The sequence below is a fragment of the Podarcis erhardii genome (assembly GCF_964252035.2).
Source record: "Podarcis erhardii genome assembly, chromosome: 7".
NCBI lineage: Eukaryota > Metazoa > Chordata > Lepidosauria > Squamata > Lacertidae > Podarcis > Podarcis erhardii.
This window is the reverse complement of record NC_138511.1, coordinates 92,649,244-92,664,036: the sequence shown is the minus strand read 5'-3', so window position 1 is coordinate 92,664,036 and position 14,793 is coordinate 92,649,244. Positions and strand designations below refer to the sequence as shown.

General features: G+C 50.9%; 2 protein-coding genes across 9 annotated transcripts in view; both read left to right on the top strand.

Annotated features, from left to right (window-relative positions):
* The window catches only part of LOC309345728 (leucine-rich repeat and fibronectin type III domain-containing protein 1-like protein), a 76,820-nt gene extending 74,986 nt beyond the window's left edge, over window positions 1–1,834 (top strand). The window contains exon 4 of the mRNA XM_081869053.1: window positions 1,159–1,834. Coding sequence (XP_081725179.1) covers window positions 1,159–1,660 — 502 coding nt within the window. The 3' untranslated portion in view covers window positions 1,661–1,834. The remainder of the gene's footprint in view (window positions 1–1,158) is intronic.
* The window catches only part of LOC309345608 (uncharacterized protein), a gene marked incomplete at its 5' end in the record, with an annotated part of 296,278 nt that overhangs the window by 249,665 nt on the left and 31,820 nt on the right, over window positions 1–14,793 (top strand). For 7 of the 8 annotated variants that reach the window (XR_014158323.1, XM_081868799.1, XM_081868797.1 and 4 more), the window contains 3 exons: window positions 13,022–13,504; window positions 13,676–13,757; window positions 14,001–14,083. The exons of the other annotated variant lie outside the window; for it this stretch is intronic. Coding sequence is in view for 6 of the 7 variants with exons in the window: in XM_081868799.1 (XP_081724925.1) it covers window positions 13,022–13,504; window positions 13,676–13,757; window positions 14,001–14,083 (648 nt within the window). Of the gene's footprint in view, window positions 1–13,021; window positions 13,505–13,675; window positions 13,758–14,000; window positions 14,084–14,793 lie in introns of those variants that run through there. 8 annotated transcript variants of the gene reach the window in all.

Genomic DNA, 14,793 nt, shown 5'->3' with positions numbered 1-14,793 from the left:
AGGCAGAGGCTTGACAACCATATGTCAGGAGTGCTCTGATGGTGTTTCCTGCTTGGCAGGGGGTTGGACTCGATGGCCCTTGGGGTCTCTTCCAACTCTATGATTCTATGAGTCTCCCCAAGGGGAAAGATCAGTGAGGTGGCTCTCTCGGGTTTGGGCACAGGGGGAGCAGAAAACTCACCGCCCCACTGGGCTTTCCCTTCCTGCTCTTTGTCCCAGGGCAGAGCTCTGAAGCCCCCCCCCCACCTCAGCCTGAAAAAGGACCAGGAGTTGCTCCTTCTGCTGCCAGAGCAGCCAGTCAGCCCATCTCTTGGTTGTCAGTATTAATTATTTTCATCATTTCATTTCATTTATTGAATTTATATACCGCCCTGTACCCAGAGGTCTCAGAGCGGTTCACACAAAAGATCACAATTTATAAAATTAAAATAAAAGCAATAACCCAATAATACCCCCCCCCCAAAGAACCACCTTTTAAAAGGGTATGGGCTGTTGATCAGGTCAGCCAAAGGCCTGGTTAAAAAGGAACGTTTTTGCCTGGCACCTAAAGGTGTGTAATGAAGGCGCAAGGCGAACTTCCCCGGAGAGAGCATTCCACAGACAGGGAGCCACTGCAGAGAAGGCCCCGTTCTCCTGTTGCTACCCCCCAAACCTCTCAAGGTGGCAGCACATGAAGGAAGGTCTCAGAAGATGATCTTAGGGTCTGGGTAGGTTCATATGGAAAGACGCGGTCCTGGAGGTAATAAAACTTACGCACCACTTGATAGTTTAACAAATCTGAAAGTGACCTACAAGAAGATAAAACAGTCAAACCCAGAAAAACCTTCAAGCCTGCTTTAAAGCATACAAAAGTTAAAATCCTAAAACAGATTAAAATTGCCTCCAGTTTCTCAGCATCCATCCAAACCAGGATGCTTTGGGCAGGCGCCAAAAGGCACCTACAGTGAAGGCACTTGCTTGAGGTCAACAGGCAGGGAGTTCCAAAGGTATCACTTACAAATGCAGAAAACGGGCATAATGTGGCCCCTGCCACATTATGTTCTGCCAATTGCCTGAGTTTGTGCCTTCGGCCCTCTGCACACCCCCGGGGGCAAAGGCGCACTGTTCGTAATGCTTGCGCTGTGGACTGAGCCCCCTCTGTGTCCGTTTCCCTTGCAGGATGATCCCCGCCGCCAGCAAGTCCTTCTTCCTGAGCGACCTGGTTGCGGGGCGGGACTACGACCTGTGCGTCCTGGCCGTCTACGACGACGGCGTGACGCTCCTGACGGCGACGGCCGTGGTGGGCTGCGTGCAGTTCTCCACGGAGGAGGAGTACCGGCAGTGCCACTCCCTCCACGCCCAGTTCCTGGGCGGCACCATGATCATCATCCTGGGAGGCGTCATTGTGGCCGCCATCCTCGTCTTCATCTTCATCCTCCTGGTGAAGTACAAAGTCTACGCCAACCCCCACAAGAGCCAGGGCGCAAGGGTCAGCAGCGTCTGCTCCCAGACCAACGGCAGCCAGGGCGGCTCTGGGGTGCAGCCGGGCTCCAAGCCGGCCGAGGGGCTGCCACAGGACTGCGTGGCACTGCCCGCCAGGGGCAAGACGGTGGTCGACCTGGAGGGCGAGAGAGCGGCCCCCGTAGACGCAGCCCTTCGGAGGAGCGACGGCTTCTCCTAAGAGGTGGGCCAAGCCCTGGCGACGGGCGCAGAACAATGCCTGGCGTGGTTGTCTTTTAAGCGTCACAACTATTGTCTATTTTTAAGATCAGATGGTTTAAAAACTATTTTTTTAATCTGTAAAAGTTCTTGCATTCTTAACTATTTTTGTTGCACTATATTAAATATAAAGTGTGTGATTTACAAGGGCTTGGGCTTCTTTGTGCTCCCATCTACATCAACGCAGGTGGTGGGGGCGGAACGGCCTTTGGGGAATGTTTATTCACTGATAGGTAGCAGCAGAGCAGCAATCCCTTCCCCTGAGCTTAAACAAGGCTTTTCCCAAGCAAGCAAGCATGCCAGAATGCCAGTGGTTGGAGACCACAGAAGGAGAGAATGGCTCTTGTGCCCGGGTCCTACTCGAAGGTTTCCCATGAGGGCATCTAGTTGGTCCCTGTGAGAATGCTGGACTGGATGGGGCCCCTTTGGCCACATCCAGTAGGTTCTTTGTTGGCTCTTAAAATCTTACTGGGCTGCAGGTCAAGGCTAAGGGCTCCCTTTGTGTTGGCGGCCGGCCATTAGCTGTGTTGCCCAGTGGCATCTCCTGTCTGCCCGGGTCAACCGAGGCTGCCCCTCCCTGTAGGAATAACAGAGATGACAGGAGGTTGGATGCAGGTGAGCTGCGCAGGAGCAAGCTGGGAATCATGTGCCAAGCAAGCTGCCGACTAGCTCTGCCGAGGCTCCTTTTATTAGCAGAAGTCAACAACTGGAAACAGTAGCGAAACCACCCTGAACTTAGCGTAAGCAAATACACGTGTCAGCAGGTGTTTCCCTCAGATGTTCCCCCCGATACTTGATTACATCTACATCCCCCGTCATGCTCCAGCCAAGCAAACAAATTGTGATAGGACAAAACCCTATTTTCTAGCCCAAAGGCAAAAGGTCAGGGAAAGCAGGCGTAATAGTAATAATAATAATAATAATAATAATAATTATTATTATTATTATTATTATTATTATTTATTATTTGTACCCCACCCATCTGGCTGGGTTTCCCCAGCCACTCTGGGCGGCTTCCATAGAAACCAAAAAACACTAAAATATCACACATTAAAAACTTCCCTTGACATACTGTTGCACGTCTGGTGTGAGGTTTGCCTTTGCAAAGCAGAGCGTTACCTCCACACCTCCCCTCGGACCATCCTTCCCTCTCCTCTGCAGCTCACCAGGGGAGAAGAGACTCTTGCTAGGACGAGGGTCTTTCTGGAGGCCAGGAGGGCCTCCTCCTCCTCCCCCCCCCAGCTTGCTTCAGCAGGGAGGCCTGGCTGGTGGAAGTCCATCATGAAATTCCCCCTGCATCCCCACGAGCCTTGATAAGTTCAGTTCACATCAAATAATCGCATTACATTCCCATTTATTGCCTTTTCTGTGTGTATTTAAGAGCACCAAGTTAGAAAGGGAAGCCGCATTGCTGCAGACAACGTGGCCTTGATCTGACTCAACTTGCACTGAAGTAGGACTCGGGGGGGGGGACAACACACCTGCTCTGTCTGCACTAACCTGTGCAATGTCACCTGTTCATTTGGAAGCATCTGCACCCTTCTGCCGATTCCTAGTAGGGCCTTTTCAAACCCTGGTTCAGTGCAGAAGGTCTTTGTTCCCTTTGAAACGATCCCCGTGACTGAAGACCTTTGGGTCGTAGATGAAAAAATGTCTGGTACAAGATGGGAGCCCAGAGTTCAGCATGGAGCCTGCAGAATAATCTGTGTATGATCAGTGCTTGAGAAAGAAAGACCAGAGACGGAGGCCTTGGCAGCACTCAGAGGGGTCTTCTTAGTGGTGGCACAGTTTTGCTGCTGTTGCAGCTTATATACCTAGTCATTCCTGGGATGTCAAGCTCAAACTTAGAGGCAAGTACTCTTTGGTGAGGAACACGGGTGGCACTGTGGTCTAAACCACAGAGTCTAGGGCTTGCCGATCAGAAGGTCGGCGGTTTGAATCCCTGCAATGGGGTGAGCTCCCGTTGCTCGGTCCCTGCTCCTGCCAACCTAGCAGTTCGAAAGCACGTCAAAGTGCAAGTAGATAAATAGGTACCGCTCCAGCGGGAAGGTAAATGGCGTTTCCATGTGCTGCTCTGGTTTGCCAGAAGCGGCTTAGTCATGCTGGCAACATGACCCGGAGGCTGTACGCCGGCTCCCTCGGCCAGTAAAGCGAGATGAGCGCCGCAACCCCAGAGTCAGCCATGACTGGACCTTTTGGTCAGGGGTCCCTTTACCTTTACTCTTTGGTGAGAGAACTCCAGCAGAGATTTTAAATCACCAAATATGCAGCAAAGTAAAGCATGGAAATGAAGGCTGCTAGATCTTTAGAACATGCCCTTGTGAATTCCAAATCTCCCCAACACAGGAAAAGACCACACACTCGGTAAGTTAAAAATGGGTTTACTTACAAATTCTCCAAAGGTCAGTTTCATGTATTTTTCCATACAGCATTCAGAACAGATTATACAGGCAGTAAAACTTGGCTGAGTTCCCAAGTGGTGAAAGTCCCTAGATTATTGGTATAGGAACTCAAGAGTGGCTTGTTAGAGCCATGCAGTGAGCTGTATACAAACTACTACTACAACATGCTGCAATACATGTCTCCCTTCCACACACAGGTAAGCTGAATAGATTTGTGTCAAATATATATGAAATACGTCACATTGTTTGAAGTGTAGGGGGTGGGACCCACTGCTCAGGCTCTTCAGAATGAGGGGCTGAAAGAAAACCAGGCTGGCACATGGAGAGCTGGGGCGGGGGGGAGCCACTCATTGGCCTCTTGTAGGATGACATAGCCAAACTTGTTGGAGAGTCCTCAGGCAGTGTCATGAATGAGCCAGACCCCAGGAGAAGTTTGCAGCTAGCTCCCAGTGAAGAGAGGAGCCGGGAGGAGAGAGGGTTAACTACAAGGCAAGAGGATTATAGCCATTTCCTGGAAGTAAACTCCCAGAGAATGAGGAAGAGGTGGGAGGTGTATGGAGGGGGGTCTTCAAGACAGAATACGTCACAAGAAGGCATTTGGCTGTTCCTGGCCTTGCCGGAAACACCCACCTTAGAACGGACATCTTGATCAATGGATGGACAGCTGTACTCGCCACTCTGGTGAACTTTGTTGTTTTTGCAACAAATCTTCCTTTAATAAACTCCGCTCGTTTTGTTATCAAGACTCCCTGACAGGCAGCCCCTCTGAGCCTCAAGGACGTTGTCCCAGTTTGAGGTGCCTTGCTCTTGAACGTTGGTTCTAGCCTTCCCCCCCCCCCCCCCCGCAAGCTGTTCCTTCTGTTTCTGTTTCCAAGAGAGGGAACAGCTCAGAACCCAGCCAAGAAAGTGGATCCTGTTACCAGAAAGTAAGGGGTCGCTTTAGGGCCAGACCCCTTACCTGAGGTTTCCTTGCAGGGAGCAAGGTTCCTCGGTCAGAGGGGAAGAAGAAAAAAGAGAGAAGGCAAAATAATAATAATAATAATAATAATAATAATAATAATAATAATAATTTTTATCCATACCCCACCCTCCAGCCAAGGCCAGGCTCAGGGTGGCTAACAAGTTGAAAGAATACAACTTAAAAACAAGATTAAAATACAACATTAAAATATTGAACCATTAAAATATTAAAATGCAAAAAACAAAGGGGGCTGTTAAGGTTCTGATTGTTTTATTTGTCGTGGTAAAGATTCAACCTATCTGAAAGCAAAGAAAGAAGAACCTCGAGACAATTGGTGTTCTGGCTTTTAAATATTTCCATTTGCAAGAAATCCCATCCTACAAATGTCAGTGACACGTAGGCAAATGCTAGAGAAACACCACAAAATTAGGAGGGGTTGCATCAGGCCAGACAAGTCAAAAGTACAATATGTCAATCAAGCCATTTGTGAATTGCAAGACTTTCACCTTTCCAGACAGAGTTTACATGAGACACTGACCTTCCAAGCAGTTATCACAAGTTTCATTCAACTTGACCACGAGGCTAATCCACAGGACGGGTGGGCTCCAGACACTGGCCAGCCATTGCTCTGTGCACTTAGGGGCCTGTGGCAGACAAAGGTTTCCCATAAAGCACACGTGAAGGAGTGATTTCAGAAATCAAAGAATAAAGCATTTACAAAACATTTTACACAGTACCGTACCTCATCTGAAGTGTAAGCCATCAATTAAAAGAAACACAGTAGCGGTACAGTTAACTCTTTTTTTTAAGGACACCAAAGCAGCGCAGGCCTAGTGGTCACAGTAGCTCTTCCCCGCAAATCTTGCGCCCATGAAAACCGCGTCTGCCCACAACCAATCTCTGCTCTGCTCTTTTCATTTCTCTGCATCTTCTGGGAGAACGGGGGGGGGGGGGGGGCAGCTGGTTGCAGCAGGAAGGGGAGACTCCCTGGGCTCTTCACCAGCCTGCCTCCGCTCAACCTCTTGCCTACCCCCCCCCCGGCCTCTGCACTGCTCTCTGCCACAGACTCCCCCTCTTCACTAAACCTCTTCTGCTTCCTGAACCTCCTCTCCTCCCCCCATCTGCCCCCTCTTCCCTTTCTGACCGCTCATCTCTCCTCCTCTGGGCTCTGAGCCTTCTTCCCCTGGGAGAAGACATGCCAGCTCCAGAGGAGGAAAAAACACTATGCAGGCTTCCCAAAAAATAGACCAGAGGCAATTGTACTTCATCCAGCAGAGCTTTGTGGAAGGCAAATAGGCATAATGGTCACAAATCCAATACAGTCATACCTCGGGTTAAAGACGCTTCAGGTTGCAGACCGCTGAAACGCGGAAGTAGAGGAATGGGTTACTTCTGGGTTTCAGTGGTCGCACATGTGCAGAAGCGCTAAATCGCACTTTGCACATGCTCAGAAGCACCGAATCACAACCTGCACATGCGCAGATGCGGGTTGCGAGTGCTGCGGGTTGCGAATGTGCATCCTGCACGGATCACGTTCGCAACCGGAGTGTCCACTGTACGTTCAGAATTGGCACAGAACAAAGATACAGAAAGAGAAAGTGAGTGAGACCCGGGCTCCTCCTGGCCTCTTATTATAGTCAGCATGACCTTGACAGAAAGATAGCAGAACCAGTTTGAACCTGCTGCTCTCAGCTTCCCAAACAAGAAATAACTCAAACAGGAACCTTCTGCCCGTTTCTTTCACACAGAAAGAAAACTTTCCGGAACCCTCTTGAATTAAGCAGAATAGTAAAAAAATCTCTACACATCAGATCCGTACTTTCAGTACTAAGAAATACAGACTGACCCACCCGTCTGCGTCCAGCGAGTCCAGGACATGCATTCGTATGTACAAGATTTCCTAAGCAAAATACGATGAATTAATTGTTTCCGCTTCGCATTGGAAGTGTCCGTAGCATTGCTACATTGAGGCAGTGGGGGTTCCATTCATAAACACAGGAGTATCGCCTGCTAATTGCATCCAGTAGCCGCTGGGGGGCGCACTTGGGGGCGTGCCTCAGTGACTACGTGCATGAACAAAAGGGAAGGCAGCACTTATGAACTTGCTCGGGCATCAGTTCCCTCCCCCGCCCGCCCCCCAAATAAAGCATATGGGGGGGGGTGTCCTCCACTTCGCTCCCACTGTCCTGCTTTCGAGAGGGAGGGGGGCTGAGCTGGGTGCGCTCGGCTTGCCAGGGGTTAAAAGGAACTGAGCTGGAGTCCTAGAGAGGATAGGAAATGAAATCGGCTGGCAGGTCCTCCAGAGCACAAGCCCCGCCCTGCCAAGGTCTTCCCTGCCAGGAGAAGGCGGGGGGGGGGGCTGCTGTCTCTCTGCTCTGCAAGTGCTGCCCCTTCTGGGATCTGGGACGTCTCCGCTCCCTTCTGGGTGGGGTGCATGGGGGGGGCACCTCCAAGTCAGGGAGCAGAGGGCCCTGCCCCACTCCTCTGCAAAGCCAGAGAGGGGGCACGTTTGTAGGGCTGCAACTATTATTACTACTACTTCTACCAGTGCCCTCTGTCAAGAGCTTGGGTGTGACCTTCAACATCTCCCTTTCCACGGAGACGCAGGTTGCAACCACAGCAAAGGTGGCATTTTTCCATCTCCGCGTATCAAGCAGTTGGCTCCTTACCTCTCTCGCCCTGACTTGGCCACAGTGATCCATGCGACGGTCACCTCCAGACTGGATTATTGTAACTCGCTCTACATGGGGCTGCCCTTGAAGCTGACCCAGGAACTCCAGCGGGTGCAGAATGTCGCAGCGAGACTCCTTACGGGGTCCTTGCCCCGAGATCACATTCATCCAGTGCTTTACCAACTGCACTGGCTCCCGGTGGAGTCCAGAGTCAGGTTGAAGGTGCTGGTTTTGACCTATAAAGCCCTTCACGGCCTAGGACCCTCGTACCTACAGGACCGCCTCTCCTGGTCTGCCCCGCAGAGGACCTTAAGGTCCACAAATGACAATATTTTGGAGGTCCCAGGTCGCAAGGAGGTTAGATTGGTCTCAACCAGGGCCAGGGCCTTTTCAGTACTGGCCCCGACATGGTGGAACGCTCTGTCACAAGAGACCAGGGCCCTGCGGGACTTGACATCTTTCCGCAGGGCCTGCAAGACGGAGCTGTTACACCTGGCCTTTGGGCTGGACTCAGTCTAAACCCCCCCCCCTTTCCTTTCCCTCCCCTTCCTTTTTTTTTTATGGAACCCCATATATAGGATTTGTATATAAATTTTCCCTTGGATCTTTTTGCTGGCCCATGTAGGACCAGCATGGATAGTTGGCCCCAGTGAATATTTTACGTTTTCTCCCCTTAGGGCTTTGATGTATGGGCTACCACTAAAACAAAGCTGCATTTTAAGATGCATTTTAAGCTGTATTCTAACTTACATTTTAATAAACTTTGTTTTGTTTTGTTTTGTTTTTAATATTTTTGCTGTATGTATATTCGGTGTTAGCTGCCCTGAGCCTGATCTTGGCCGGGGAGGGTGGGGTATAAACAAAAATTATTTATTTATTTATTTATTTATTATTTCCCCAGCCACTCTGCACGGCTCACAACAGAATATTTAAATACAATAAAACATCAAACATTTAAAAACTTCCCTAAAGAGGGCGGTGGCGATGCTTCCGGAGACCCGTTTCTGGAAGCCCCGGGAGAGGAGAGGAGCTCTGGCGCTCGGATCCTGCTCGCTGGTTCCCCCGGACGGCGCTGCACCTGACGGGCCCCGGCCTGATCCTGCAGGCTCTCCCGATGTCCTTCGGTCTTCACCCAGCGCATCCCCGAAGGCGCTCCAGTCCCACCTGGGGGGTGGGATGCGCAGAAGGGGCGCCTCTTCCAGGACTTCGCGGGAGGGAAGGATCTGCCTCGCCGTGCACGCGGCGGCGTCGGGAGCGCGCCGGGCCCGGCCGCGCATGCGTCCCTGCCGCTGGGCGAGCCGGGCTCCTTCCGTGGACCTGGACAGGTCGGCAGGCGGGCGCGCGCCGGAGGCTGCTGCGGGTGAGGGTCGGGGGCGCGCGGGACTGGTCTGGCCGAGCTCCCTCCTGCTCGGGGGCAGGCGCACTCTGCGTGTGCTCAGAGGCACGCGCGTGGCCCGAAGAGGTTCGGCTGGAGAGCCCCACGCCAGCCAAGGCTTGCAGCCTGACAGGTGCCTCTCCCGGCGGGGCTCGGAGCGAGGATGGAGCCCCCAAGACAGACACACCCACCCGGCCGCCGCCTCCCGCTTGCCGGGGCTCCGCTCTGGGAGAGCTGAAGGCCAGCCTAGGGGGTCCCTCAAATAAGACCCCTTGGGGGTGTGCAATGCATGGGACTCCAGGGAGGGAGGGAGGGAGGGAGGGAGAAGGGAAGCGTGGGGAGCTCCGCTTTGCAAGGGTGAAAAGGATCAGCTCAGAAGGCCAGACAAGAGGGTCATAGAAATAGTGAATTATTATTATTATTATTATTATTATTATTATTATTATTATTATTATTATCAGGGGTCACCAGGGTCACCTAGTCCAACCTCCCGCAAGGTAGAACTATTTTGCCCAACCTGGGGCTCGAACCCACGACGCTGAGATGATCAAGCCTCGCGCTTGACCGGCCCCTGTTTGGCTTTATCTCTGGGTGTCTCTTCTTCCTGCGAGAAGAGAAGGTGAGCCTTGCAAGGGTTAAAAGGAACCGAGCTGCAATTCCTAGAGACGACTGGGAAATAAGCGGGGGGGGGGGGGGAGGACAAGGTCCTCCCCAACGAAAGCCCTTCCCACCTTCCCAGCTTTCTCCCTAAAAGGGGGTGGCTTTCGTCTCCTCTCTCTTCCCCATAGGGCGCATTGGGGGTCCCAGGGCTGCAGGGAAGGGTGCATGGAGTGCCTGCTGAGGACCCCCAAGTCAGGGTTCTGCACCCCTTCCTCTCTGCAAAGCCAGGGAGGGGGCGAGATGGAAGGAGGTCCGCATCTCTCCTCTTCCCTTGGATGAAGAAGCTGCTTGGCCCCTTTGGGGAGGGGTCACTGAGCCAGGGAGAAAAGGGCCTGCAAAGGAACCTCCATGGGATTGAGGAATGGGTCACATTTATTAACCGAGGTCGCACCCAGATGGAAACGTTTGGACGCTGAAACTTGGTCTTTATGGTGAAGAAATAAACAAAGCCCTTCCATCACCCAGCAGGCCATTAGACCCATGGAACTCCCTGCCACAGGAGGGATGGCCCCCAAGCAAGATGGCTTGAGAAGAGGATGAGGCCAATTCAGGGAGGAGCAGGGGGCTATTGACAACAACAACAATTTATTGTTTGCACCCCACCCATCTGACTGGGAAGCCATTCTGGGCGGCTTCCAATAAAAGATTAAAAATACATTAAAACATCAGTCATTAAAAGCTTCCCTAAACAGGGCTGCCTTCAGATGTCTTCTAAAAGTCAGATTTATTTCCTTGACATCTGGTGGAAGAGCATTCCACAGGGCAGGTACCACCACTGAGAAGGCCCTCTGCCTGGTTCCCTGTAACCTCACTTCTCACAGGGAGGGAACCGCCAGAAGGCCCTCAGTGTTGGACCTCAGTGTCTGGGCTGAATGATGGGGGTGGAGACGCTCCTTCAGGTCTACTGGGCTGAGGCCATTTAGGGTTTCAAAGGTCAGCACCCACACTTTGAATTGTGCTCGGAAACATACTGGCCACAATGGCCATGCTCTGCTTCCACAGTCAGAGGCAGCCATGCTTCTGAAGGCCAGCTGCTGGGAAGCGCCCTGGGTCTTCAGTCCTGCTGGTGGGCTTCCCAGAAGAGGCCCCTGGTTGGCCCCAGTAAGAACAGGAAAGGAGAGCACAACCTGGTGGTAACAGAATAAATGATGCAAGGAGGGAGCTGCACAGACTGGGTGGACACAGAGGAACAGTGAGAGGAACCAGCCGGGGGACCCCCAAGGGAAGGTGGCTGTGGGCCAGGGGAGGGAGCAGACTGGGAAAATGCATCTGAAGCTGAAGAGATAACAGGGCTTAGTGAGCGGGGAGAGTCTGTGGCAGAGAGCGGTCCAGACAGAGGCAGAAGCTGCAGCAGGAAAGTGGGAAGAGGGAGGCCATGTTAGAAACCCAGATATATAAGCTAGGGGCCAAATGGCTCCTTAAGCCAAGGTTGCCATTTTGGAGCAAGACAGCTCTCAAGTCTTATTTTTCAAATGATGGATTGACTGTGATCGATTCTCAGTTAAACATCTGGCTAGTTCAGATGACCTTGAGTTGGATTAAGAGTTTTGAGAAAAGTCCCTTGATCCAGGGACAGGCCAGAGATCTATTGGCCTCTTCCAAACTCTCTTTCTTAATGGTGACATGGACCATTCATAATGCAGGGATATTCTTCACAACCGTGAACAGGGCAGTGGGGTAGGCAAAGACAAGCGAAAACAATTCACTATAATGTTGTTTGCTGCTCCTGCTCAGAGTGCACAGAAAAAGCATTTTGGTTCCAGGAATTCATTCTGATTGCACCAATACAATATAACTGATGGTATTCTACAGGGTGGGGTATTAGTGTGTGAAAACAGTCCAGATCCAATGTCCAGATCCAATGATACCCACATGGTGGAGATGCCAGCTGCTATCCTGGTACCCAGGCAGCTTCACTTGATCACTCAGAATCTGAGTTGTGGTGCAGTCCAGCCCTGGTTCCAAGCAAGACTCACCCACGCTTGCCAGGGATCATTTCTCTTCTTCTTCAAGTAAAGGCAAAGGGACCCCTGACCATTAGGTCCAGTCATGGCCGACTCTGGGGTTGCGGCGCTCATCTCGCTTTATTGGCCGAGGGAGCCGGCGTACAGCTTCCGGGTCATGCGGCCAGCAGGACTAAGCTGCTTCTGGCGAACCAGAGCAGCGCATGGAAACACCGTTTACCTTCCCGCCGGAGCGGTACCTATTTATCTACTTGCACTTTGACGTGATTTCAAACTGCTAGGCTGGCAGGAGCAGGGGCCGAGCAACGGAAGCTCACCCCGTCGCGGGGATTCGAACCGCCAACCTTCTGGGAAGTCAAGGAGGAGGAGGCTAAGTCAGCCATGATTGAATGGGCCCAAGATCTAGGTCACACCATACAGATGTCCCAATGGGAGAATTTGTGGAAGGTAAATTGGAGGTTTACCGCCTGCTGTTCCATAAAGGGAAATATGGTACCTGATGCCGCGCAAACTCTCCAAGATGTATAAAAATACACCAGATGTATGTTGGGGATGCGGGGAAGCAGGAGGCACCATGCTTCATATATGGTGGCCATGCCAGAAGATCAAAGAGTTCTGGAACGACATTCACTCAGAACTAAAAATAATGTTAAAGGTAAATTTCCCTTAAAAACCAGAAACATTTCTTCGGAGTATTACAGGCACAGATATCCCCAAGGGCCTAAGGAAATTTTTTTGTACGTAACCACAGCCGCAAGGGTGCTTATTGCAATATATTGGAAAAATGACAAAGTTCCTACCAGAGACGACTGGTTACTGAAACTTACAGAATATGTGGAATTAGCCTCTCTTTCTGAAGGAATTAGAGAAAAACCCAGACAGACAGGAGTTCATTCTAGGATGGGATAATTTTAAGAACTACTTGAAAAATAGTTGTAATATAAACACGGTAGTTGCCTTTGAATGATTTCTGTAAATAGTATAAAGGAAAATGATATCAAAATAGAAAAGATAATTTTTACAAATAATAACAATAAATTTAATATAATATAAAAGGAATATGGAGAGAATGGGAGGTCAAATGTATGTGTAGAAAATACATAGTTCAAATTGTATCTGAATTTCATTTTATTTTTCTATTTTTCTGATACTTTTTTCTTTCTATTTTTTTGGTGAACCTAGATATCTTTATCGGACTGACTGAAATGAAGATAATTCTATGTTGTATATATATGGAAAATAATAAATAAAGCAATTAATAGAAAAAAATACAGCAGGCACCTCTCATTATGACTGGCAGAACTTGGCAGAAGACCCAAGGATCCTTCCGATCTCATGGAGGTGTCCAGAGAACAGAGATGGATGAGCAAGACTCAGCTGGCCCTGAAGCAGGAAGAGGCCATGCCATGGAAACTGGGAGTAGTGGGGGATTCTGGGAAAACTCTGTGAAGAAGGAACTGGGTGAGGAGGACACCCTTTGCTCAGAGGTGCAGAGCCAGCAGCTCAGGCAGTTCTGCTACCAGGAGGCCAAAGGACCCCGAGAGGTTTGCAACCAACTCTACCACCTTTGCTGTCGATGGCTGAAGCCAGAAAAGCACACGAAAGCTCAGATGTTGGACCTGGTGATCTTGGAGCAGTTCCTGGCTGTCCTTCCTCTGGAGATGGAGATCTGGGTGAGGGAATGCGGAGCAGAGACCAGTTCCCAGGCGGTGGCCCTGGCCGAAGGTTTCCTCCTGAGTCAGGCAGAGGAGAGGAAGCAGGCAGAGCAGCAGGTGAGAGAGACTTTCCTCTGGATACTCCCAAGGGGCTCCAAAGAGGAGGGAGAGTATCCCCAAATCATGTCCTAATGGCCCATTCCTTTTTTGGAAAGCATCTAAGGAAGGGCCGTTCCATTTCTAATCCTTCTCCTCATGCTCTGTTTTGAATGCTTTTCGCTCTTTCAGGGGACAGAACTGTTTGCAGAAATGGGTCCGGATTCCTCTGAGGCAGAACCGACTCCGCTGGATACCCGAGAGAGGCCACTGGGTAAGGAGGAAGGAGTTTTTTCTCCATTTTGTCACATGTCGTAGATTTTGAAAGAAATCTGTGGGTACTTTTCATCTTTTGGAGAAGATACTTGGGGTGAAAAATTCAGAGAAAAGGAGATATGTTTTTGCACAACTAAAATGGGAAACGGGTACAAACATCCTAAAGGGGTACTTTTTTGAAGGCCCATCTATAGTTTCCCCTCTGAGAGAAGCAGGCACTCGTGACCTTTGTCTCTCGTAGGCGACAGGACGATGCCAGCCAGACCTGCTCAACTATCTCCTCATGATGGCGGAGGAGAAGCAGCAGCTGGGAAACCAGATCAGGTAGGAGGAAGGAGCCTTGTGGGGAGAGAGGATGTCATGCACTGGTGGACACAGAGGAATGGTGGGAGGAGGAACAAAGGCTCAGGGCCAGGGGAGGGGTGGTGGGATGATGATGAGGGGTCAGAGGGAGAAAAGGAAGGAGACTGGGAGGAGGAGGTGTCAGAAGCTGGAGAGGCAACGGGGCTTCGTGAGCAGAGAGAGTCTGTGGCAGAGAGCAGCCCAGACTCCGAGGCAGAAGCGGAAGCAGGAGGTGGGAGGAGAGAGGCAGGGAGGGGTTTGGCTTGTGTAGAGGCAAGGGGTCCCCCCATCTTCCTGCAACAAGCTCTCCTCCCCACTTGTCTCCCACAACCCGGAGAGCCATGAAGCAGGAGGAGCAGTCTCAGATTGCTTACAGAGTATTATGGAAAGGAAGGGACTTAGCTGGGAGAAATCGGGGCCTTTTGTCTCTGCAGCTGTCTCCTAATGGCAAGACCTACAGAGAAAAGTAGGTCATTAGGCCTGGCAGTCCTACAAAGATCCCATTTTTTTCTAATGAAGAGTTAAAATCACCCGTTCTGTGTAGGCAGAGAGGTGGGGCAACCAGGCTGCCTCTAGCATGAACAAATCTCTCTCCTCCTCCTGGCTTCCCCCAAAGAGGACCTAAACAAAGGCTGAAATGCTATTCAGGGAGGTTTATGTGCTGAGAATAAGGAACAGCAGCGTCCCCTTAA